This window comes from Cyrtonyx montezumae, unplaced genomic scaffold, assembly GCF_038088225.1.
Source record: "Cyrtonyx montezumae isolate F1298 unplaced genomic scaffold, pur_monq_1.0 scaffold_32, whole genome shotgun sequence".
In the NCBI taxonomy this organism is placed as follows: domain Eukaryota; kingdom Metazoa; phylum Chordata; class Aves; order Galliformes; family Odontophoridae; genus Cyrtonyx; species Cyrtonyx montezumae.
In genome coordinates, this window is record NW_027072037.1 from 5,020,251 (window position 1) to 5,046,463 (window position 26,213).

General features: G+C 39.9%; 1 protein-coding gene across 3 annotated transcripts in view; it reads left to right on the forward strand.

The window, feature by feature from the left end:
• LOC136053936 (sodium channel protein type 5 subunit alpha-like) overlaps positions 1-26,213 on the forward strand; it is a 562,080-nt gene that overhangs the window by 58,078 nt on the left and 477,789 nt on the right. For all 3 annotated transcript variants that reach the window (XM_065744930.1, XM_065744928.1, XM_065744929.1), the window contains 2 exons: positions 3,458-3,688; positions 18,615-18,678. In XM_065744930.1, the coding sequence (XP_065601002.1) occupies positions 3,458-3,688; positions 18,615-18,678 (295 nt within the window). The remainder of the gene's footprint in view (positions 1-3,457; positions 3,689-18,614; positions 18,679-26,213) is intronic.

Below are 26,213 nucleotides of genomic sequence, written 5' to 3' on the forward strand. Positions count from 1 at the left end.
TACGCTAATACTTTCTCACATCTCAAAGGAGGAATGGATGGTGTTGTGGGATCTTGCCATTTCTCATCGTTTGGTGTTGCTTGCATTTTCTATGGTTTCTGATTGGCATTTGGAAACTGATTATTTGATTAACTTCTGTATGTATTAATTTCTACCAGTATTAACAGGAATGCTTGGGCCAAATCCTCTTGCTTTCTGCAGGTGTCAGTCTGCCCGTACAGCCCTCATCCCACTGACTGTAGGTGCTCTCATGTTACTCATGTCACGCAAGCAGGATTTGGCCCAAAAGCATGGGAAGAATTCAATGATTCAGGAGACCACTGTGCTGATTACTCCAGGAAGAGTAATCCACAGCCCCATAGTCATTAACAGTTGTAGATGTTACTCAGCTCTGGATCAGCTCCTCTGTTTTTGCTGCATGCTGCCTGGTTTGGTGTCTGACTTGCAAGAATTAAGTAAATGCCTTTAATGCCCCATAAATAGTATCTTCTATTAAGCTATATTGCCGTGCTCTCATTGGCAGTATTTCAAGGGAGGATTATTTGTCTAGAAGATTTAACAGTGCTCTAAATTTGAATATATCTAGCATTGCTTTTACAAAACATGGGGGTTGATTCAGAGCAATGTGGAGCACCTGCAGGAGGTTCTGGCTATCCTTATTTACCCTTCGCCCTTCAGTTTACCAGTCACAGAAAGTTAAAATGAATGGTGATTTAAACACTTTTCTTAGCAGTGAATTGTGCCAAGCAACTTGATGGATGCTATTTAATTTTATGGGCAAACTGTTTTTAAAGAGTGAGAAAATAACACAGGTAGAATGTAAGTATACAACTCCTGAGGTTATATTCTTGGAAGGTTGCAACGAAGTTCCAGAAGGCACAGTGCAAGTTATTTTTAAGTGGCCTTTAATTACTGCAATTGTATTACTAAAGCATTCCCAAGCTGCTCAGAAGTCTATATGCTATTTAAAAAATGAAATTAAAAAAAAAAAGTAAAGCAGAAAGCCCTCTTATAAAGAAAATATTTGATATGTGAAAGGAATGAACATATGAAACAAACAGCATAGGATTAATCTTATGTTTAAAACCCCAGTAAGTGAACTGAGAAAAACGTTTCATGAAATGACCTTGAAATGAACAATAACAGGGTCTGCATTTGAAAACAGATAGTCTTTAGTGGTGACTAGTGTTTGGTAGATCTTGTTTCCTGATATTATCCCTATTTAGTTCTCCCATTGTCTTTGCTAACATGAATAAGATTAATTAGTTTACTTGAGTGATACAAATGCAGGCCCCAAGCTGGTATTTGTATTACAAACAAATGAATGTACTGCAGGGATTTCACAGAGGGCACTGAAGTGAAAGAATTTGTGGTTTGGCCATTTTCCCTTTTTTAAAGCTCAGTTTGCAGTCAGATTTCCTGTTTCACCAGCTTCAGGGAAGAAGCATCTGTGCGTTTAAAGGACAGCTAACACTGAAAGTCACAGAGAAAATGTCATAATATTGAAGCATAAAAACATGTATTAATAAATTGTATTCCCTTTTTCCCACCCCATTATTTGTTTAATAGAGATCTGGTAACTGGGTAAGGGTGAGACACAGGGAAGCCCTTCAGAATTGCACTACAGTAAAACCTGTTTTAACTTCAGACATAAAGTTTACCCAAGACTAGATCATGTATAAGCTATGTTTTTCATTTATGAATCAAAATTGTTAATCAAACCTAGAAATAAACTCCAAAAGTTCAAAGCTAACCTTTATCTGGATACCTAGACAGAAATTACCTCATCTTCAAAATCTTTTTCTTATGAGGAGTGTAGATCCCATGAATATCCAGCTTTTGCCTATTATTAGTACTGCAATATTTTTTGCCTTATTTTTATACAGAAAAGGGCATTTCTAGCCTGTTCCTTTATTTCTTATGCCACAAACTATCTTTGAAGAAGTAAGCAGAGTTTAGTGAAGATACCTAGCCCCACATTAGGTTCAGTTCCATTTGGTTGGAAGACCATTTTACAGTCATTAATATCATTCATGGGTTAACCTAACGGCAGTGCATTATGCAGGACTAGAATATTTTAAGCTGCTGTATTTGGGGATGGCTAGACCTGGGTTCCATTCTGGCAGCTTATCCTCCTTTAAGGAACTATGATTTCCCATTACTTCATCTACAGAATTTTAAGCAAGACCATAAGTGCATTTTGCCTTCCTACACACCCTCAAGTACGTTTTTTACATTATTTTAAATTATACAGCAATTACTGAACCTTCATTACTGTTAAACTCTTGGGGTGGAATTCCAGGGAACTGAGATTTAATGTGTATGTTCATATTCAGTGAGCAATTCTACATGCTTCTGAGTATTGCCCAGGAGAATTGCTCATGTTTCCTTTTCACATTTTCTATTTTTCCAGTTAACTCAATTTCTTTTACTGCTGCTGTACTGGTAATCCCGATTATCAGAAGCACTGATTACTACTTATTGAGTATTGATTAAAAATAAGTAGTAATCAACAGATCTGCTACTACTGAGCAGTTGGTATTAATGTCCAACTACAGGATACACTATATGGAAGGGTTTATAGAGTGGGTTTTGTTGTATTGTTGTAATGTTCAGCCAGCTCAGATGGGGCTGATCTCCTTAACAAGCGAACAATATCCTTTGGGAAAACAGTATAACTATTTATCTCTATATACTTAAAGGATAATAATATGAATCTAGTGTTATAGGATGAAATAACACAGCAACAGACAGTTTGTGTTACTAAAACCTTTGGTGATTATAATAAGATGATTTATCTCCATTGGCATATTGTAAAATGATTAACTTTGCCCAGGTATTATTTCAATCTCAGGTTATTTTACATAGTTTCCACTGGGTTTACCTGGTTGTCCATATTATTTGGTTTTCTTCTAATCCCAAATTTTTGTTGTCTTACGCAAATGAATTAAAGGGAGAGGAATTACTCATGTGAGATCTGTGAGCGGAATTTGGCATTAAAAATAGTTAAATCAAGGAATAAATAACATTTCCATACCCCTTTCTCTGTTTAAGTGAGGGATAAAATCATCAGTCACCTGAGTGGTTAAAACTAATCAATGTTCTTAAAAGTCAGTGGGATTTAGGCTTTACTGCAGCTCCATGAAAATATAAAAGACTTTCTGTATTTTCTTTATCCATGATTATTTTTGTTTTTCACTGTTCCTCCATCTAGTCATTTTCATCCATTTTTAAATGAGTGTTTGTGTAAGAGCAACACCAAGACTTCTGTCCAGATAAAAGTAGGCCAAACTGAATGTTCATGGTGATCACTTGTTTCCTGTTTTTGCTATCAAATTACAAACATGTAGTAGAAACCCTTCCAATTTTCCCTTCTGTCCAGATATTCATCGTAAAAAGTATCTGCATATATCTCTCAGTGTCTCAGTCTATAAACTCTTGGCTTTTATCTCCCTAGGACTGAAGACCATTGTAGGTGCACTTATCCAGTCTGTTAAGAAACTTGCTGATGTGATGATCCTGACCGTTTTCTGCTTGAGTGTCTTTGCCCTCATAGGCCTCCAGCTCTTTATGGGCAACTTGCGACACAAGTGTGTGAGGGATTACACCCAGTTTAACTTCACCAATGGCACGTTGTACTTGGATGGCAGGACGTGGAACAACTCAGAGGAATTTCTCAATGATCCAGGTACACTCTTTTCTTTACCTTGGGTATTTATTTATTTATTGTCATATCAGTCAGTATTGATCAGTACTGAAGACATGACTGTGACATCCATCTTCACAACGTTGATGTGGTTTGGGAACATCTGGGTAGTGTTTTCTGTTGTGCCTTCACAGTTCATGCTGAAAATTTTATAGCGCTTTCCTTATGCAGACAGAACACCTTGTCACCCCAATGCTGATTTTCACAGCTTTAGGGTGTCTCATCTGGTGATGATGTATAAATTTCAACTCTGTGAGAAGGTCTCTTTTGCGCACTGTTCCTTTAAGACCATTTATAGCTCTAGCATTTTATGGAAAAACTTGAAAATTTGTATTGAAAGTCTTAAAAAATCCAACGGAAGGACTGAGCAATTCTGTATTTATTACACTGAAAAATCCCAGGAGCATTTTTTTAAGGAAATCTCATGCTATTAGGGTTTTAACTCATTATCTGGGTTGGACCATTCTACAGTATACGGTGCTCTGATGTTTATTATCAAAAGACTTATTTTCTAGGCCAGAGCATTTTTTAATACTCTACAGTCTGCTAGACTTTGAGTTACAGTGAAATAGGTTCATTGTACTCATTTATTAACATTAAAAAAAAAGTAGAAAGGAATTTCATGTAAATAAACTTCAGAATATAAGCAAGGAACCCAGACAGCCAGAAGCTGGACTTGCTACAGAACCTTCACAAACACCAGACAATTCCCGGTGACTACAGTGGACATTGGCTCACATCTGATAACATTAAATGATGCTTGAGAGAGAAGGAAGCAACCACACTGGTGTGCCTTGCTGGGAGCTAGTGATCAGTGACTTTTGGTATTTTATTTATTACGGGAAGAATGAACCACATAGTATACTCATTGGCTGAATGTTAATTGGAGGGAAGTAACAAAGAATCATAGGGTACCTCTGCTTGTGACTGTAGGGAGCCAACAGTCCTCCTTTCTCTACCCCAGCTGTCAGCACTGTATACCCCTGAGTCAGGCTCAGGGCAGTTGTTTGGGTTGATCCAGGGCTCTGTTGGACTAGCATAAGGTTGCCACCAACCCAGCTTTGCTTCTCAGCATTCTATGCCTCTTCACCCAGGTTATGTGTTCCACAAACTGAGCCAATGGCAGTCCCATTACTCCACGCTAGGGATTTCTGAGCTTTCTGCTATGTTCCCTTCTCTTCATTCTGAGCAGTCTTGGGAGAAGTGTTTAAAAGCTTTAATTCAAAGATAAAAAGCTCAGTATTTGTATTGTTTGTGCGTAATGCAGTTGATGAAGCATTAAGGAAGGGCATTCACAAAACTCTGGCTGAATGAGGGTCATCTTCAGGATTGACCTTGACTGTAAGGTTGTGTGTCTCCTTCATATCCCTAAACCAGAGCCTCTTGCCAGCTGAAAGGGGAAAGTACTAAACCACTATTAAAAGAGTAGTAAACCTCTCTAGAGCTATGCTGGCTAGTAATGAGCTTGCTGATATCTCTTCCCAACAATGCTCTCCATCCTCCAGCTTCTAGAGCTAGTAAAGGTTCCTCTGCACTCTCAGACATTTGGTCTGATCGTTGGGTGGTCCTGTATGGAGCCAGAAGTTTGACCTGATGATCCTTATGGGTCCCTTCCAACTTGGGATAGTCTATGATGATTCCTTGTAATGGAGTTGTGAAGATCGTCTGGTTCTCAGAGAGTGGAAGAAGCATAAATGCACCAATGGCTGTCTCTAATAAGAAAATACAGTTACTCTCAAGGCCAGCTGTATCACTGCTTTAAATGGGAGGAATTCTACAGCTGCTCCAGCATGCCTTAGACAAATTTATCTGTGTGGTGCTGTTGTGGGGAAGGTGAGATATGTTCATTTAATAAATCAGCAATGGTTAATATGATCATGAAACTGTGTTATGAATAAAGTGGATTTTTCTATTACAAGGATTTTCAGCTTGGTGAGATAATGGATTAAAGTAAATTAAGGTTGGACCATGCAGTATTGTTAGTGAGCAATAATATTATCAATGAATCTTTTAATGTTTTCATAATATTGGAAAATAAAGACAGCACATTATGGCAAATGACTATCAGTTACAATAGATGAACAAAAATTGTTCAAATAGTTGAAATGTAGAGTCAGCACAGAAGGCCACTGAAGAACTAAAAGAAAAATAGATCTATAGGGAAAATGTACAGACCTCAAAATAAGAATAATGAAGTATTCCTTGAAAAACTGAAGGAAGTGGCTCAGCAATTAGACTAGGAAGAGCAATATTAAGTAGGATTTTCATTAAATGTTGACTGTTACACTAAAGCAGTTCAGAAATGGAAGGACTGGCTCATTCTGTAACTAGATGGAATAGTGCTTTATATTCCATTTTGCATAAGCATTATGGTGAAATGAAGTCACTGTTTAACAGAACAGTACTGACCACAATTTAATAACAGTCCAAATTTCAAGTACTTTAGGGAATTAAGCAATATATACAGTTAAATTAAAGTGTAGGCAGACCAAATTAAATAAAAAGATGAATATATTAAGAAACAGAATAGTTTCACTGTTTATTCTGAGGATGAACTGGAGAAGTAAATTGGTCAAACAGAGATAGCAAAGTTCATTCAAAGAGAACACAGACAATTACAGAAGCTCCTTGGAGACTTCAAAACCAATGCAGCTGAGTCACTCATTTTGGAGGAGGAATAGTAATAAAAACAAAAACAACAAACCATCAGAAAGGAGAAACCTGAACTAACTCAGAACCAAAACATGGGAAATGAAATTGTAAATTTATTTATCAGAACACCAAAATAAGGTATCAAATTGGGTGATATGCTAGCTATGCTCTTCTTAGAGAGCAGAAGTAGAAGTTTGCTCTGGATTCTTTGAAAGTGATTTTAGTGTTTCTAAGGACAGTGGGAAACCTCTGAAATGGCATCAACCTCCTCTTGTGCCTTTAATTTTTTTTTTTTTTTGCATGAATGGAAAAACAAAATTAATTAAACCCCCTAAAAGGGTAATACAGTTGACAATTGTCTGTTGCTGCAGAGGAAATAGGTAAGAGTATTAGTCGTTTGGACTTTATCTTCAGACAAAGAAAGATCTCAGTTTTCAGTCTTTCTGAGTCCATTTTAGCTTAACTGTGTACATAGGCACGTGGTACATGAGATATTATGGTTTTCTGGAAGACCTGGGATAGATTGCCCTGCCTTTTTATTCCAAACTGACTTTATATCTTGTCTGAATATTATCCTCTACCCATAGCCACTCTAAGCCACCCATAGCCACTCTCAGGTAATCTTTTTCTTTGCAGTATTCTTATATTAATTTTATGCATGGGTAAAAAAGTCAATTTATGATCTTTTGTTGTTGTTGTTGTTCCATCCTTGGCTTAACCAGAATTATGTGGTAATGCCTAATTTTTGGTTGACCCTTGAAGGTATACCCTTTTGTGTTCCCAGCAACGCAAAGCTGTGTGCTTTCCTGCTCTATGGCCATAGTCACCATGGCTATCTTGGCTGACAGTGCAGGTGCTGCTCTGCTCTATTACCTGGTTCCTTCCTCCACTGACAGTAAGGGCAGCAAGCCAGCTCTTGTAGTGTGGGTGGAAGAAACTGTGATGCCAAGAATAATATAGCTTTTCTTTCTGTATGTGAGCAACAACAACAAAAATTGGCAACTTTTTGATCTGGATAGATCCATTGTAAGTCAGCCCCCACAAACTCCCCCTGTAACCCTTTACCTGTTACTTTACCTTTCTTGGATGAGCTTGTTGGTCTACACTGCTTCTTTTCTCCATCCTTGGCTGCAACCAAAGATTGACTGAGCCCTGCTCTTTCTTTCATGTGCAAGGTTACAAATGTTGAGAGCTTTTGGGCTCTCTCCTGCTTTTGTGAACCTGTCATGAAAAGGTCATGCAAATTAAATCCCATAAGAATAAAAATTTCTTGCCTCTTCTTCCAACACTACTATTTTTACTATTTCAGTGGCTACCACAACTGAAGGAAGTGCCAGGCAACTTAGGAAAGCAAGAGAGAGAAGCCTTGTGCTGGGAGATTCAATCGGAAGATTCACAGAGAGATTTATTTCATTCAGGCTCCCCCTATTACTAAGTTCTAGAATGCAGAAGTAACATTGAATATTTTTGGTTTCACTATCAAGAGGAGAACTTTTCATTTTCCTTGCAATTCTTAATTCTGTGAGAGAAACTTCACCTGAGCTTCTGCAGGTGCTAATAGTTTCTCAGTTTAGCTACAGTGATCACGACAACTGCTTATCCTCTTGTCTACTATTGCCTTTTTGTGGGTGTATTTCATGATTAAGAGGAGGACTTTCCCATTCCTTTTACTAATTTAAGTGACTCCAAGTCTTCAAAATTTAAGCATCGATCTCTAAAAAGAGGGCTTGTATTGACCTTTCTTATCAAAAAAGTTATTCAAGTCTAGTTTTGCCTCCAGTTGGCGACACTTAGTCTGGCAGGGCTAGGAGAGGGAAAAAGGAACGTTTTGTCAAAAGTAGTTCATCAGATCTCCCAGCCTCTTCCATAGCATTGTTCTTTGTATGAATGGAGTATGAGATGCTTGATAGTTGAGCACACATAGAGTTAGGCTAAGAACATACTGTCAAATGCAAATGTTACAATCTTTTCAGAGTTAAAATACAGATGAAACTAATTCACTTGGGAAAATACTGGCTACTAGTTAGTAATTTTAGTTTTCATACCTGTAGTTCTAGATTTGCTAAAGGACTACAGAAGCCCGAAGAGGATTATCTGTAGACGTTAATAACAATACACCTGTGAATGTGAAGTTGTAGATGGAGCATATATAAAAATAAAATAAAGGAAGTAAGTACAAAATAGGAACAGTTTACATTCATGGCAATGTGAAAATTATGCGATCAGTATATTGATATCAAAATTATTGAGCTGCAAGTTATCCTTAGGAAAGCTAATGGTTTAGAAATACCAGGTGACTGCAGAACTACAAGTTTAGCTCCAATATTTGTAAAGATTTCTAGGAAATTAGCTGCAAATAGCATGCTTAAAAGCCTTAGGTTGTGGTGTTAAAATTAAAGATGTATCTCATGAAGTGAAGCTCTATGAGTGCATGAGTCAGAGCGGATTGAAAGGTATATGAAGTCAGACATGTCATCAGTTTAGGGAGAGTGAAAGATGTACCAAAGGACTGAACGTAGTTGAGTCTCCTGGCTGATGATTATAGAATTTTTAATGTAATTTATGTGTTCCATTACTAAAATGGATTATTGACTCATCAGTAAATAGTGAGTAGGAATCTGAGTTTAAATAGTGTGCTCTTTTGTAGACCAGGGCTCAGACTGAATACTGAACACAGATAAAACACTTAAGAAAAAACCCTTAAAAATATAGTAAATGTATTATGAAAATATTCTTGAAGTGCTAGTCTCAAAACCCAGTATATTCTTTTAGTTTAAACTAAATACCTTAGTTAAGAGGCTCTGAAAAGATTTTGTTTTCAGAGTGTGCTATGTATGTTTTCTCTCTAAACTGGTATCTTGTAAAGTAAAGTAAAATTTAAAAAAGCAACTGTTGTCCATGATGTAGAAATAACAACAATAATAATAAACAATAACAATAATAGTAGTTTTAAAGATTTACTAACCTTTTGGCAGGAGGAGTCACCTACCATTTTTGTAGCTTAAAAATTGACTTTTCAAGGTTGATTCTTTTTTACTGCAGAGTACTTTCTGGCACTCATTTCATGACAGTGCTTCTTCTCTTTTTCTGAAGTCATACTGAAGGTTTGAGAAAAAAAAATCTATATACAGTTTAACACAATATCTATATTGTCACCTACAATGAGACCTCATTGTTGCTTTGGATTCTTTATTTAGGAACGTATGTATACGTTCAGTTTAGGTCCTAGTCTTTGAAGATCCCTAATACATCCAACCAAGAGTAATCTGGAGAACTAAGTTTCTGAGGGGGACTTTGGAGAAGCCTGTTCCATTTTCTATCTCTAAATCAGAAGACATTTTAGGGAGGTGGTCCAGCTAAACCAGCCATGTTAGACACCTGCATGGGAACTGTTGAATCATGGCCTGAACCACTGATTGGTCACCTGAGGTGAGCACTGGGTCAGCCACAGGAGCACAGGTGAAGGCAATGCACCTGTGTGACCGGAAGGGGTGGAGTCTGGCTCCACCTCTCCCAGACCCCATTTAAGGGCTGCCACTGTGGAGTTCTGGGTGAGCCTCAACTGTCAGCAACAGGTGGGCCCTTCCTAATTTACTGGTTGTCTTTATACCATTTGGATAAGCCATATAAAAATATACTGTCCACCTTCATTATTTTGTGTGGGTACTATGGTTTCAGGGTATTCACCCTACAGATGCCTAAGGTTGAGGAGCGTAAGCATTCTTCATAGATTACCTTTGTTTGCAGAGCAACTTGCTGCACATTGATGTGCTGCCCATCTGATTTATGGTCACCTTCACTAGAGAAGGGATCTCAGGTCTGTGGGTCTTTCGTGAGGTGTGAATGCGATCAGAGCCAGTCTGACTGCTCAGAACTGCCCTGATTCAGCAGCAAGCAGTCAATACAGAATAGTTCTGAAGTCTTTCCACATCCTCCTCTTTGATGTCCTAGATAAAACATACTATTAAAATAAATGGGTAAGGCATACGTATGGGATTATATAAATAAAGACGTGTGTATGTAGTTGTGTGTCTGCATACATAGTTTCTCTAACTTCTGTGCCTGATTGTTAGCTCTGCCTGGAGAGTTGCTTCATTTTTGCTTAAGGAATCACTGAAATTGAGCTGTACAAAGAGGTATTCTGAAACTGCATGAAAAGAGTATAGAAAATAATGATGTCCAAGGCACATAATAGATGCATCGAGTCTGGGGAGAGCTGAAGTGTTTTAGGTGTTGTCTGAGGTGGTGATAGAAGACAGTGAGTGTTGGATGAGTAATTATGGAGGTGGGAGAAAAGAGGGAAGCAATAAATCAGATTGAGACTGGAAGAGGTGTTTTATTATGTATGATTGTGTGTGAACCAATGATTAAGACAAAGAACATCTCTCAGCTTTCATACGGTACTTGTCAGTGTGGAACCTACTCGCATTACTCCACCGTTAACAGTAAATATTGTGGCTTTGTTCAGGTGCTGTGGATCTTTTGATAAATTGCTTTGTAAATGCTCAGACATTAATGCAGTGCTGTGTTATTAACTGTGCACTTCAGTGTTTTAAGCTACGTAGAAAAAGAAAAGGCCAGAGGAAGAAGTACAAGGTTCAGAGTCACACAGTTGTTGTACTGGTGTAACCAGTACAGCCTCTTCCTGACTATCCAATAATGCTATTTTTTAACCTTATAGGTTCATAGGTACATTAGGTTGGAAAGGACCTACAAGATCATCTAGTCCAACCATCCTCCTATCACCATCCCTAAACCTTGTGGTGAAGGAGCAAGTTCTTAGCTTTGGAATAGTTTGTAAAACAGAAGGGTTTATCCTCCAGGTACGTTCCTTTTGCCCTCGTCAGTGCATTATTATTGCTCGTGGAGAGATCTGCTAGAGGAAGGACAAAAGATGAAACTCAAACATTTTGAGAATTTCCCTGCACCCTCAAATTGCTCGTGAACTACCAAAGTATGTACCACTTGACTCACGCAGTACTGTTCAAAGAGGCACTTGAAAGGACCATTTCTATGCCTCTTGGAGCCTCTCCATGGACTTCTGCTTGCTGTGGGTTCAGCAATAGCAAGCTTTACTAAGGCAGGAGGTAGCTCTGTTAACTCTGAAGAGCCCACCAGTGGAGAGCAGCTCTCGCCACTGCTTTCACTTATTGCCTTGGCTTTAAGCATTAAGGAGTATTTTTCTCCTGATACTTTCCATCAATGCTCATTTCACCCAAGTGAGGTGGGGATGGAATATGGGAATTGCCAGGCTCACTTATTTTGGTTTACCTGAAGCAGCATCTGTCTGTGGCTCAGAGCAGCCCTATGTGTTCCAGAAGAAATTGGTGCAGCCCAAGGTATAGACGTTTTTCTAAATTTTTGTTAACATTAACTATTGTAGCTCTGGATATCCTTATCTACATATGTAGCAAGTATCTCTTTGAATGTTGTAGCTAAAGGGGCAGCCTGCAGCTGAAACTTCTGCAGCTGAAATGAGAAGTGCAGTTGAAAACATCTTTCCTTTGTCTTTGGTTTTGTTCCCCTCCTGATATTTTTAGGGCAAAAGACAACACATTCTGTGTCCAGGAGCACACAAAGTTCTCATTTTCCAGAATGCATGCTATTTTTGACTGTTTGTCACCTCCTTCTTGAGATGAAATATCTCAATTTTTAATTAAATTTTCTCAGTCATTCTGATTACCCACTTCTCGATACCTTCTCCCTCCACACACACTTCTTCAGCAGTTCCTCTGCTGAAAGCAGTGCTATACTCTGTCTTCTCAATGACACAAGCCACTGGTTTATACATTGGTGCCTTTTTTCCTCTATAGCACTGCATCCCTTTCCTCCTGCATCTCAGTATTACATTTTTCTTTTTTCACAGCTTAGATACATGCTTCTGTGTATTAATCTTACCTGAACTGATGCAGGGAACTAGAAGTTTAACAAGGTTATGGGTGGGGTTAGGGTTAGATTAGCAAAGGAGATTTTCTCCTTTGTTTTACTTCATGTTCTGAGAACGCAATATCTGCCTTTGCCTTCTTCCATGTATTTACTTAGTGGTACAGGCTTCTGTAGAGTTCTTCATTCAGTCCTGGCCTTGGATTTGACTTACCTGGAAAATACTGTGCCATCAATAGATTTTCTCACCTCTCTGCTCACCCTCTTTCCTTTGTACTAAACCAGTCCAGTGCAGAGATAGCCTTCTCGTTGGCCTTCAGAGACACACTGATTTTTCATCTCAAACTTTTGTTTCCTAGTCAGTTTTTGATCCTATTCATTTGTTTTCTTTATCACAGCACAAGCAGGAGAGTTTTCTTCTATTTTTTTTTTTGGCATGTGTATAATCACAAATGCATTCAACCCTTGTAGCAGCTTTTGATTTGAATTCCTTTGTGCGAAATACATATATATGTATTTATATATAAAATACAACAAAACAGTCCTCTTCAAAACTTCCAGAGCCCGCACTTCAGCATTTTTCTGCCTATTCATGTGAAGCGCTTGTCTAAACAAGTGGCACTAAATATGCTTTTAGTTACACAGCCTTCAGCTCCAGGCGTATGGGTCTGCGTGACTGACCAGACGTGAGCACTGAAAGAGAGGGGATCTGAAGATTACTGAAAGCCAGCACCCCATGTTTACTGCTGGTTGTTGTCTCCTGTTGCTATTTGCTCAAATGTTTGTGGGGTTGGTGTGGTCCCCAAGCCAACTGGCAGCCTCAGTGGTGTATTTGTTAGAGTCTGTTCCCATAATGTCCTCCCCTGTTCGTTTTCTAATTGAAGTTTTGAACATGTCCTTCAAGACACTAATGGGATGAGGTGGCAGGAGATAGCTGGGCAAGAAGCAAGTGCCCAGGGGAAGAGTTTGGGAAGGATGGGAGGAAAGAAGGGAGAGGACAGCACCTGAGTGCCTGCACAGTGCTAGAGGGTTGTAAAAGGATGATCTTTTGAGTCCCTTCCAACCCGTTCTGTAATTCTAAAGCCCAACAGAGGCATTGACAACAGCAAATGCAAGGGACGAGAGGAAGGTTACCAGATCCTCTGTTGTGGAGTGAGCAACAGGAAAGTACTTCATTATTATAATTATTTGCAACCCCTTTTAGCAGGGAAGAACTAACTGGCAGTGCCATTTATTCCCAAGCATTCCTCCCTAATAATGCCCTTAATACAGCCTGTTCCATCGCTTTTGTGAGAGGCATGTTTTTCATCTTCAAACTCAATTTCGTTTATTAGAGATTTCACTGTGAGTGACACAGTGTGCACACAGCAAGTGCAGCAAGGATTCATTTTAATTATTATATATTACCAGGAGGTACAGTGTGTTTGTGCTGGTGGGCGAAAGGGTGAGGAAGGGGTGTGATCTATTTTGTTTCTGTGTCACATATCACAGCTGTAAGATGATGGGGCTTTCTGAATTGCATTTTAAATTTGGATCTGGTTATTCGTTGGCTGTCAGTGCTCCGTGCCAGCCATAACACGGAGAGAAAATCTCCAACCAACATGCAGTCGTATGGCTGCAATAAATAGTCCAAGATAACAGACACCTCTCTGAAGTTTTTGTTAGAAAGTCAGCCAGAGGACTCTGCTCTGGGCAGTGACTAATGATATTTGAATGCTGCTCTTTACGCAAGTGTGATAATATATATATATTATCTATATATATATATAAAATTACACTTGCGTAAAGAGCAGCATTCAAATATAATTATATATATTTATATTCAAATTCTGATGTCTTAGTGGTAAGATAAATCAAAATATCATTTTAGCTGGGTCTTCAAGTAAGGAGCACAATGTGGACTTGGGAACCGTGTTTTCTAAGCTGACCTTCCTACTTTTTCTCAACTGGAAACTTTTTTCACACTTTTACATAGTAATGAGGAGAGATTTCTACCCTGCAGCTTTTTGGTCAGTAGAGCAATATAGGTGTGGAGCATTATTTGAAGTAGAATTAATTAATTCCTTATCTCATTGAGGCATTTGACAGAAAATTTGCCTGTTTGTTTGCCTTTATTTTTTCCTGACAGTGGGAGGCACTGTGAATATTGGCCCTATTAGAACTTCCTGGTGTGAAAGGATCCACTGTGGAAACTTGAAAGACTGATAGCTTTGAGAAAGTGTAGAATAAAATAGTAGAAAATATGAGATGTTTGAGAACTTTGGAAGGAAGACGCTGGAAACCTAAAGGATTTTGTCTATTTACTCACTATTTACAATCGATTTACAAGTCTTCCTAATGCTGTTATGAGTTTAAGCTTTAAGGAACCACTGATGAGTATGGTTAGGAATCTTGTCAAGCTTCTTAGCGTCCGTGGAAAGCCAGGATCTTTGAGAACCTGTAAGAAATTAAATTGCTCTAGTTAAGTGCAGGTGTAGCAGATAGCAAGACTGGATTCAGGCATTGTTTCTTTGTCTGCATTTATTATTATGTCCCTTTGCTTGTGATGGGGAAGAGCAGACTTTCCCCACTCCGCATTCAGAATGCCCCGTCCTCAGGACTCGATGGTTGTCGTTAGGCCAAATAATAATGTAAGTTCGCTGTGCACTATTTGTTATCTATTTGTTAACAACCCTTTCCTGGAAACAGACAGGGAGTAGACTAGAGGAATGTTTGCTCTTTGTTCCAACATGGATTGTGTCGATGCCAAGAGAGACGATCCATAGTAGATGGAGGTAAACCCCTACTGCCTTCCTTCTTCAAGCACTTGTTGCTGTGAGGTTATGGCAGCATGAGCTTCCTTCCCTCAGTACACAGCCAGGGATGTGGGCCTGGGCCTGGTTCATGGTGCATGAGCCACTTTGGCTGAAGCGGTGGCCTGTGTCACATTCTCCTTTGTATGTAGACAAAGCTCTCAAAAAGGTAATAAGCTGCTTGGGAGCACTCACTTTTGTAGGTTTGATTTATTGAGCTCAGCACTTCTAAAATACAATCCAGGAAAGATGACACCAGTGCAAGGGTTTATTTTGCACCTATTGGCAGCGGAACCAACTTCGCATGAGTAGTACTGCATCGTGTGCTATGGGATATGGCATATTAGTATGTTTTTATGAAGCTTAGAGTTGATACAAATATACATATGTTCTAGAGAAGACAGCATCTGGTTGCTAGAAAACATGTTTCTGTGTAATTTCTGACTTAACAAATGCTGAGAGAAAATGTTTTGTATTATTTAAAAATAGATGTTTATCTGGCAATAGTGGAATAAATAATGTGTGGCCAAGCAGAAACAAAAACACAGGGAGTGTTTTCTGATCCCTGTGTTTATTATTCTGATAATCAGTAGATTGAATAGTTATTTTACTCTGGGAATTCCTGCTGGACATTTTCAGAAAGGCATCACATACATTGTTAACTCTAACACCAAGTTTTTAGTAAAGTTGCCAGGGAACAATAAACTAACATTTATTTTGCGAGGGAAAAAAAAGCATGTTGGAACTAGATTACTTACCTATAAGCATGTGTGAAATATATCATTTGATTTGGTTTGATTTTACTTAAGACATTAAAAATATATATACAGTACAGAGATTGTCAGTTTGGTTTTCATATTTTGTTTCCACTGACATTGAGAAGCTTTACAGGGAAAAGCTGACAAAGCATAACAAAAATCAGTGAGAATCTTTCAAGACAATGAAAAAGTCTTGTTTTCATAAAGTGTCTATCAGTTGGAGCAGTCTACATTTCATAGATAAGCTCCTACTGCAAATGAAAATAGAGTTTTGTATTCTTTGTTCATGTTAGAGTTAAGTGATAGAAAGCTGAGGCCGTGGGCAACGCCAAAGTGGTTTGTTCTTAAGAGCAAGAGCAATGACTGCTTCCTTCTTAAAGAGCTCTGATTGCCTGGCATGTTTGGGCGAAATCCAAGCCAACTTGCTTTGAATGACAAATTGATTGTTGTGTGCATTTTTGATAATACAGCAATTTGTCTCCTCAGGCATAATGCTCTAATCCCCCCTTCATTTATCAGTAGGGAATCAGTAATTCAGCTCTTCTTCAGGCTGAAGTTTGGCAAGTAGCAGTGGTGCTCCACTGCGCAGTTGCAGATCCTGTGGCGAAGATCCCCCTCCCAGCAGTGTCTACTTACCAATTCCTCAGCATGCATTGCATAGCACTCACTGCATTGTTGATTTTTAGGAGCGGAAATGTTTGTCAACAGACAGCAGGATTTTGTATCCTCTCAAGATTTTAAATGTCTTGTTTGCATACGCATTCTCACTTTCCTCCTTACTTCTGTGCACTGACGCTGTTCTCATCTTCTGGTTCAGATGAGGAGGAGGTGGTCATAGTGATCTGTTCCAACCTTAATGGTTCTGAGATCATCTAGTCCAACCCCAACCACCCCTACTGTGCCTGCTGACCATGTCCTTCACTGACACATTTCCACTTTTCTTGAAGACCTCCAGAGAAGGTGACTCCACCACCTCCCTGCACAACCTGTGCCAGCATGTTACTACTCCTTCTGAGAATAACTTTTTCCTAATATCCAACCTGTTGTTTCAGTTTTCGAAGTGTAATGACTGATCTATGGTCCTCCTGGCCATAGCATTTGCAGTGCAAAACACTGCAATTCCCAGAGAGCTGTGCGTGTTTGCAAAGTTTGGGGTACCCCATGTAGCAATGCCATTTATTAGCAAGGTGCAGGACTTCTGTGGTTGGTTTTCAGTCTCTCATTCTGTGCTTGTGCCATGTTTCCTTTGAATCACAGAGTGTTGATATCACCAACTGTGTGTGTCCCAAATTATACACCATCTGTCCTGAGAAAAGCAGAAGCAGAGAGTGAAACAATATGTAATCCTCCACATCCTTCCCCTTTTTCTGGTGTTTTTTCACAGATCCTTAACAGTACTGAACTGTCTGGTGTTACTGTCAGTCAAGATATTTCTGTAGAAAGGCCAAACATACGGCAAAGCAGAAAAGCATGTGGTCTGAGCAGGGTGCATGCTCTGATATCTTCTGAACACCATCACGTGCCCTCACAAACCACAAAGCTCATGGACAGCAATTCCTTCTTGGCATGCAGCAGGGCAGGGCTTTTCCACTGCTCGCAGCTTACTGAGAAAGGCACAGCACATCTGTTCCGTGGCTTGAGCCACTGAGCATTCTTTGCATCGTCTGCCTGGATAAGCTGTCACTCTTGATGTTTATAGCATTTCACAACAGGGCATTAGCCTAGAGTGGAGAACCTCTCTAGACTAACACCTGCAGAGCTCCTCAACTCATAAATACATTGTGAAGGGTGGTTTCAGTCCTTGACTTAAGTCAACAGAGGATCCGTATTCTCTGCTGAAACAAAAGCACAGTGATACATCTACCCTCCATCAACTGCTGTCCTCTGTTTTGCATTTATGATGTTTCTGTATCAGTGTTTTCATCCTTCCTTCTATGCTGCCTTTTGGTTCAAGAGGTGCTCCTTAGAACATCTCTTCAGAAAGCGTTTTTGCTTGTCCTTTTGAGGAGTTGGCTTCCTGTTCAGTTTCTCTGAATTTTAGACTGCCTTGCTGGCTGAAGATAGAAAATGGAGTGTGTACACAAAGGCTCTTGTTAGCCTGGGGATGCTAATTTCTTTAAGCCTCATTGATAGTCAACCAGGGAACGATCCAGAGCATTTACATTTAGCGTGCTCCTCTGAGTCTCCCTCGAGAAGTGTCCATCTCTCTCCATTGACATTACAGATGACTGTGTTGATAAATATTTGTCTTTATGAATACTTCCTTGTTTGTTTGATCTTTAAAAACTTGCATTTTTCCATATCTTTTGCTTTATACAGCACATTTTCCATGTGGAGCAGAATTCACCAGAATGGGGGGGGGGTGGGCTGTTTTGCTGCTATTATTAGATCTTGACTTAGTTACGTTTTTTAACCTGTAGGCCATGATTCACTATCACAAACTTCAGTTAATAAATATCTCATCAGTGTCGACTCCAAAAGGACAAACTTATGGGTTGTTTTCATTGGGCACTGCTATCCTGACTTCAGTTACATTGTTCTCAGCTACAGCAGCCAGGGTCACAGCTAGATGATGTTTCCTTCAAGCAGTGCCCACAGCCCTACTCCCACCCTATTGCTCTGGTCAGGCTGGAATATAAAACAGCAAAAAGCTTAGCAAAAAAAAAATCTTCATTTTTACCTTTCCTGAAATTAGCAAAACAAAACCATGACTTTCGTATCTCTTTTGCTGTACTAAATGAATATGTTGGTTGGTGGGTAATACTTGTGCTATCTTTCCCAGAATGTACTAATTAAAAAGCTGTTTCTTTAATTCTCTTGCAGTAAACTACTTCATAAAAAATGGTACGGAAGATGTGTTACTGTGTGGCAATAGCACTGATGCTGGGTAAGTGATTTAAAAATATCTTCACTTCTGTTTTTTATTTTGTTGTTGTTACATTTCTTTCAGTTCTGTCCACTTTTCACCAGCGTGATATTTCAAGTTCTTTGTGCCAGCAGTTATAGGAGAGAGGATAATGACAATATTGCACATAGTAATACAATTTTCTGAACTGCAGGGAGGAGAAGTTTGTATGTGTCACTTATTTGGGTCTGAAATCTTTAGGGGCCTTATTACAGTTCTTTTTCAATGTATTTAAATATCTCAATTTAAAAAAAAAAGTGAAAATTAAGTAGCATTGGCTGAATGGGGAGTATTTCAAAGGGAACGATTGAGAGATGAATGGAAACAGAAAAACTAGAGGATCTTCTGTGATGATGAATTTCTGGCTTTTGGCAGAGAAAGATATAAACAAATCCAAAAATGCTAGTTCCAAATATAGAATGCTTTGGAGGTGGGAAGGTACTCAGTTTTAATGCGTGATCTACACTTGTATGTGATATGTTTACAGTCGGCATGTGTTTCACTTTCTTACAGCATATGCAGGAGGAGATCAGTTCCTGTAGTATACTAATTTATTCTGCATTAAGGACTTTGTCCACGCTCTTACTATCTGTGAATGATAACCTTTCCTTCTCCATCCTATCCTCGGGGTGTAAGCACTGGGTGTGTTATTTTATGTGAAAGGTTCCTGTGACAAGGGAATGGAAGAGGAAATTATAAACCATACAAAGACTGTAGGATGTTTGAAGTTGTGGATCAGAGAATAGAGACCTTAGTGTGGTGGGATGGGTGAGCTTGTGATCTAAATATGATAGATATTTGATATTTGAACCAAGGAGGTGGATGACCTAGGTCAAGTGAGGGGAGGAGGAGAGATGATCTGCTTTTGGAGGAGGATGTATTGAGTTGGTTGAAATAAATGTTCTACTGACAAAAATTATGACTTAAACTATAAAGAACTTGATGCAAAAAGAGGTATACAGGGAGACAGTACGAAGATGAAAAGATAGAATCTAAACTTGCTTGCATTCAGAAGGGTGAAAAAAGCCACGGGGTTCTGGAGAGACACTTTCTGCTACCACTGTTACATCTGTATTTACAAAAAAAGGATGAGATGAAGTGTCAGTCTTCCCTCTGCATGTGTTGTGTGTCTGATCTGCATTGCCAGTATAATTTAGGCTGTAGACTCCTTGGGCAGAGCGCCATGCTTTCCTCTTTGTTCCAAGGAAGGTACAATGTCAGCATTCATTAATTGTTCTGTTGATCGTAATACACCGCATGTATCCAGGCTCAGGCTGGCCTCCAAGACTTTTGGGTTAATTCCCAGGGATCCCAGAATTTGGCAGTCTATCTGTGCTGGTGGATTTCAGCATTTCCTAGGCAATGGGTAGTACCATTGAGCAAGAAATACTCAGTGCAGCAGCAATATTTTGTACGTCATGCAATGTTACATGTCATTCTCACAGTTGACCTGATCTGTAGTTGTGACAGCTTGTTAAGGTCATGAATAGTTTTGAAAGGTAGTTTATGAGGAATAGCTGAGGACCTACAGCTCTGGAATTGTCCAAATGCTGGGAAGTTAAACACAGATCTAATATCTATGGAATAGCTATATATTAATAGGCTGTATGGATTTAGGGTCTGCATTCTAGAAAGCACAATAGCAATGTCAACTTCTCTAGAGAGTCAGAAAATTGCAGTGTGTCAGCAAAAAGTCATGATTGGAGCAAGCTTCTATGGAGGCACTGTGATCACAGGAGTCATAGCCTGAAACAGACGTGTCTTTGAATATATCAAAGCAATTGGTATTTGTGCTGTTCATGGAAAAACCCACCTTCCCTTTATGCGTCAGCTTTCTTCATCCCTTGCTCTTCCAGTGAAGTACTTATTAGCACTGGGTGTGGTTTGATTTTACATGTCTAATAATGGGAATAAATACTACTATTTTTCAGTTAAGGACTAGCAAATGTTGTCTCATCTCCTGTACCTACACTGAGTTCCCATGAGTCATCCACTACTATTATTTAAAGACACGGTGATAATTAGGCATGATCCTAAGGCCTCAGGGGACTTACAAAGTCATGTATTCTCACCTGTTAGGAAGAAAGACCATCATTTAATGGCTGACAAGCTAACAGAGCGGGACTTCTGTATCTTTATCTGTCAGTGGTTAAAGCCAAGAATGTGTGAGTTCAGTAGAAAAGAAAGGAGGTGAGTGAAGAATGAGTGGATGCATCAGATCGTGGCCTTCCCATCTATTAGCAATGAAACTAATGAGGGAAGGACAGTTGGAAAGACCGTGTTTTGAATGCTCGTAGCATTTTTGGAGCTTGCTTCTTCTTCCGCTCTGAAAGAGCTTGTAATTATTAGCCTCTAGATTATGCTGAGGAGCCAGAACAAGTGCTGGGAGTGATGGTATCATATGTGCACTCCTGAAGGGATTTGTTGTTACAGTGGGGGATATCTGTGTTGTGGCTGGAATATTAAATCTCACGGTAATTGACAAAACCATTTTAGTGCATTTTTAAAAGCATGTTAATGACACTTTGAGGTTTGGCTGCTTGCTATTATTACAGAAGAGTAAAAAAAAATCTAAATTTGGCAATTATTTGGCAGTGGGACTCAGATGGTCTGATGTAAGAGTGTTTAGTGATGGCGACTGCAACCTGAGCTGTAGCAGCAGGCCAAAATCAGCAGGGAAACGATGATCAGTGGATGCTGTATCACAGACAACCTAATTATCTCAAAGGTGGGGGCTTTATTACATTACTAGGAGGGACTGTTTTCTGAACAAGCACCCAAACTGACAATAAAACAGGAGGTAATGGATCTAGCTAATATCGATTCTGGTTCAGAAGGGATTTGAATAGATGGATGTCACTCAGCAGCAGCAAACATGTTTCCAGTACGTTAACTGGCAAATGGAAGAAAAAGCATTTGTTTCTTGTTTAACATCCACTCAAGCAATTTTGAGGAGCTGTGTTAAGAGTGGCATTGCAGAGATGTGGTAGGAGTGTGGGGAAGAGGGCATGTTTCTTGTTGGAACAAGGACTAGTCTGTCTGTGGGTGAGGGATTTCCCATGTGATGCCTCTGAAACTTTATCCAGGAAGCCTGAACATTGATTTTTCTTCATTGAATCAAGTGGAAAATTTGTGGTGTATTTGTTTTGTTTATCCAGCTGCATTTTTTTCCCCAAGGTGTACTGCTAGAATATACTATGTATTTAAGAGGATCAGAGAATCCAGTGGAAACAAGAATTAATGGTTGGAGTCAAGAGAAAATGATTGTGATCAAAGACATTCTTTGTCTCAGAGCGGACACTAGTGACACATACTTGGTGTTTAACAGCAAGCACATTCAGAGCACTACATTAATGGAAAAATCCTCTGCTCTGAGATGTGTGTCACAGATCGGTCCGACACTGGAAGCAGCACTAGCAGCAAGGCTCTTTTAATAATAAAAAAAAAAGTGTAGGGTACTTGCAGAATTATTTATGTTTCTTGATGTGTTTCGAGTTAGATTTGGTTGTTCTGTCAGATGTGGCTGCACTGGGATTTAGTCAAGTTAGTTCTCTACAATTTCAGCTTCTTTGATTTGATTTGGTTAAAGTAAATGGAGAAAGCTCTACCACTCTGATTTTCAAAGGGATTACAAATTCCTCTATAAATCTGCCTTTCAATTTAATTCCCAGACTGTTATCTATTTTTGAAACCTTGTTCTAAGCCCTGAGGAAGGTCCAGTAAGGATCTGGTACAGTGATCAAATAGTTGGAAAATCACTGCTAGGATCAGAACATGAAAGCTACTCTAACCCTCACGAAATCCATTGTTACCAGTGTATGTGGACTGTGGTTTGCAAGGGCTGCATGAGTTTCCTCATAGCAGCAACAGGCACCACACATGGCCCATGCAAGCATCCCAGGCCTTTAGGAGGCACCTACCTCATCTTGTAAAAATGAGGTTGAATGTGCCATATATCCACTGTTGAATAAATTGATAGTGCCAGTAGCAAAACTTGTGGTTGGACCTGAGCTTTAGAGTACAATCAAGGGCCCACCAGGTTCTCTTTGTGATTGGACACAGATGATGGCACGTGGTCAATGCTGTGCAAAATGGCCAGGGAGGCTCTGAGAGCACTGCTGGCTTGAAATGCAGTGCTGATCCCATGTTCAGCCCCAGCGTTGGCATTCTGCTTGGGTACATCAACAGCATCTGTACCAGGCATCTCCTGCTGTTTTCACCAGACCAGGTCTCCCAGGGATGAGCTGCTGGGAGTGTTATATGGCATGCTGCACCATCCTGCCTTGTGCCACCCATGCAATTACAGCGTGTTCCTTCTCAATGACTATTAACCATTCATTTTAATGAGATATTCAATACTGTGGAGCCCTGTGCTTCCCCACAGGGCAAACACTTATGGGTGTGCCTCAGCTCAGGATTATCAGTCCATGGAAAAGGAGCATACATTTCAGATCCAAAGCAGTTTCACTTCTGTGCTGTTGTGATTTCACAGGGACGTTTCTCTAGCTTAGGCTGCTGTTCTGTCTGCCTTCAGGTTTGGACAAGCAACAGGAACAGCAAGGAGATTTGTCCATTAGGGGAATGAGAAATGGGCAATATGTGATATGCAGAGTACATGAGCAGAAAAAGAGAAACTTACCTTTGTTGTGTTATTTTTTTCCACACACAACTACTATAAACAGCTGTTAGGTTTTTTTTTGTTTTTTTTTTCCTAAGTGTGCATGTTTTAAGTCAGTTGTGTCCCCTGAAGGTCAGACTGCTTTTTTTTGCTGTTCCCTTTCACATGATATGTCCTGTATATTCAGCTCATGGGCAGGAACAGTCTGCGAGATCATGCTGACAAAGAAAGCACATTTGCATCATGTCTGTACCGATATTACCAAAAAGAGTAGTAAACAGGAAGGAAAAGCAGCCAGTACAGCTACTTCAGGATGTAACAAGAAAGCACCTTTGGCAACCGCATCCTAGTAACTGTTGCTATAGAAACTTTACCTACCTTTATCCTCTCTATGACCTTGATTTTTCTTAACAGGATGCATTAAAATAATGTACAGGGTAAGGCAAAATCCTGCATGGTTTGGTAAGGCTTTCTGTCACTGAGCTGACTGCATGTAGGCAGGACCATGCAGTGTAACGCTCAAAGTTTTTAAGCAAGTCCTAAATGTCTCTAAAGCATCGCTGGAATAAAACTTTGTTTCCTTTTGTGTTGTGGCATTTTACTAAGGTAATTAATGCCAACACAAAGTTGTATTGGATGCCTGTTTTCACGTTCAGCATGAATACTGCAAGTAATACCGTTACGGTAGGTTTTCCACGCCAACATGCTGTCAGCATAGCCATTACAGCATGTACAGTGCTTTGATCTCTCCGAGTTGTAATAACATTCCTTTGCCTTTATGCATCCTCCATGGAGTGATTTAAAGCCCCTTGCAGTGGCTTATCACAACCCTGAAGGGTGGAGAAGAAATACACACCATACCAAAGGAGCGCTGTTGCTATCTGATACTTCCTTTGCTTCCCCCAGCTCTACCTTGTCTTGCACAAACCAGTGCTGCAGCACTTGCTCAGCCTTGGCAGGCACAGAGTCTGGAACAACATACATGTCTGCCAGAATAACACGTCCAACAGCCTGATCTCCCACAGCTCTCAGTCCCCCACTACAAGCAAACGTACCCAGCAACACAACCCCAGCTGTGCTAGAAATTGAGGAGCTGCAGCCGAGAATAATGCACCCAGTCAGTTCTTTTATTCTGCTGCTGGCAATGAGGTCTGCTGCAGCTCTGAGTTGCCTGAATTTCAGTAAACCTGGGTTGTTATTATTACAATTATTTGCTGTCTTAAGGTCTCAGGTTCAGGCCATGTGTTGTTGGCTGCTGGAAAAAATGCAGTGAGAAATATCTCCCTTGTCATAGAGGCTTTACATTTCAGAGTCACAAACCATGAATGGGTTGGGGTGAAGATGATGCTCAGGTGCCTTCATGGCTTGTATGTGCCCCTGGGCAGAGACAGGAATGGGGAAGGTGGCAATGAGTAGCTGTTTGTGTGTGACCTCTGCACAGCCAACTTTGCCACGCAGGGTGCAGTCTGGCAGTGTGTTTGATTTGATGCATGAACCAAGGAACAGGCTTTGGTGCGTGCCCAGTGGGACCAGTGTCCTCATAATGCTCACCCAGTTCAGATTGATGGGGTACATTTGGCTGAAAGGGCTGGATAATTTGGTGGACTGAGGAAAGGATATAGCTCCCAAATGTGACTTCTTCCAGTGCTGCCAAGGTGAGAATATTTTATGAAGTGCATTGTTTAGACTGCCAAAGCTAATAGCGTGATTACATTTCAGTTTAGTAAGCAGTATTAATGAACTTATTACAAACCTTCAGGCTGTGCAGAGTATCTTCCATGAATTTAACTAGATTCTCATGCAGATCATGTAGACTTTTCATTTACTCTGTGTTGCTTACAGTGATGTCAGAATGAGGATGGCTCGCTCACTTGAATATAAGAAACAGCAGTAAGCAAGAATGTCACCTGAGGGATGCTGCAGGGGATGTAGGAGATAACTATGTATTATACAGCCTTAAGGGCAAAAGGAACAGCCCCCCACTCCTAGGGATCTGTTGTGAATCTGGAAGATCATATTGCTGGTTAAACAGCAGTAGTAGGGATTAAATCCAAATCCTCTCAGTTCTTAAGGATGTGTATTATTGCCTCTTATTCAAAACTGTAATAAGCTCATCTTCACATGAGAGAAGATGACCAACTGTGGACTACCATCTTCATTAAGCAGTCATCTGTTATTGTGTTTATGATGATAAATTGTTGTCCTCCATTTTGATGGATGGGTTAGGAGAAGATCTGACTGCTGGATTGATAGAGAATAAATAATAGTTTGCTTTCTTCGCTGTAACATAAAGTCTAAAAAACCCACCTTGGAGCAGAGGGAGTATTTTCTTGCCTGCATGCATCTCAGATGGATTGCATGTCTCAGGTTGAAACCTGTGCTTCTGCTTTTGTCTGAACAAGTACGTTTTGTGGATACAAGTCAGTGGCACGTAGAGGCCAGTGGGTGCTCTGAGCCTGTGAGCAAGCCTGCTTTCATGTTTTGTCTTTCCTTTGCTTCTCCAGTTTCAGCACCTTGATGCTGCCCTTTATTTTGAGCTCTTTTCACTTATTGGCTGGTTGGTTTTTTGTCGTTTCTTTTTCATTTTTTCCCTGTGGTTTTTGACCAAATTTACTTTCACTTCCTTTCAGACCATTGGCACCCTTGGCTTTAAAAAATTCCCTTCAAATTCTCTGACCCCTTAGTGCTTGTCCTCAGAGCTGCTGGAGGCTTGCAGCCAGTCCTATCCAAGGTGAAGTGTGCCTCTGCAAGTTCAGAGCAAATGTTAGTTTGAGGATCTTCACTTGGTCCTCAGCAACCATTGCATGGTAGATACTCCTTTGGCTTCTGGTCTTATAACCAAGTGAGAAAACAAGAGAATACAGAGAAAAGTCCTTAGGTGTGTGATCTAAAGGAGTTC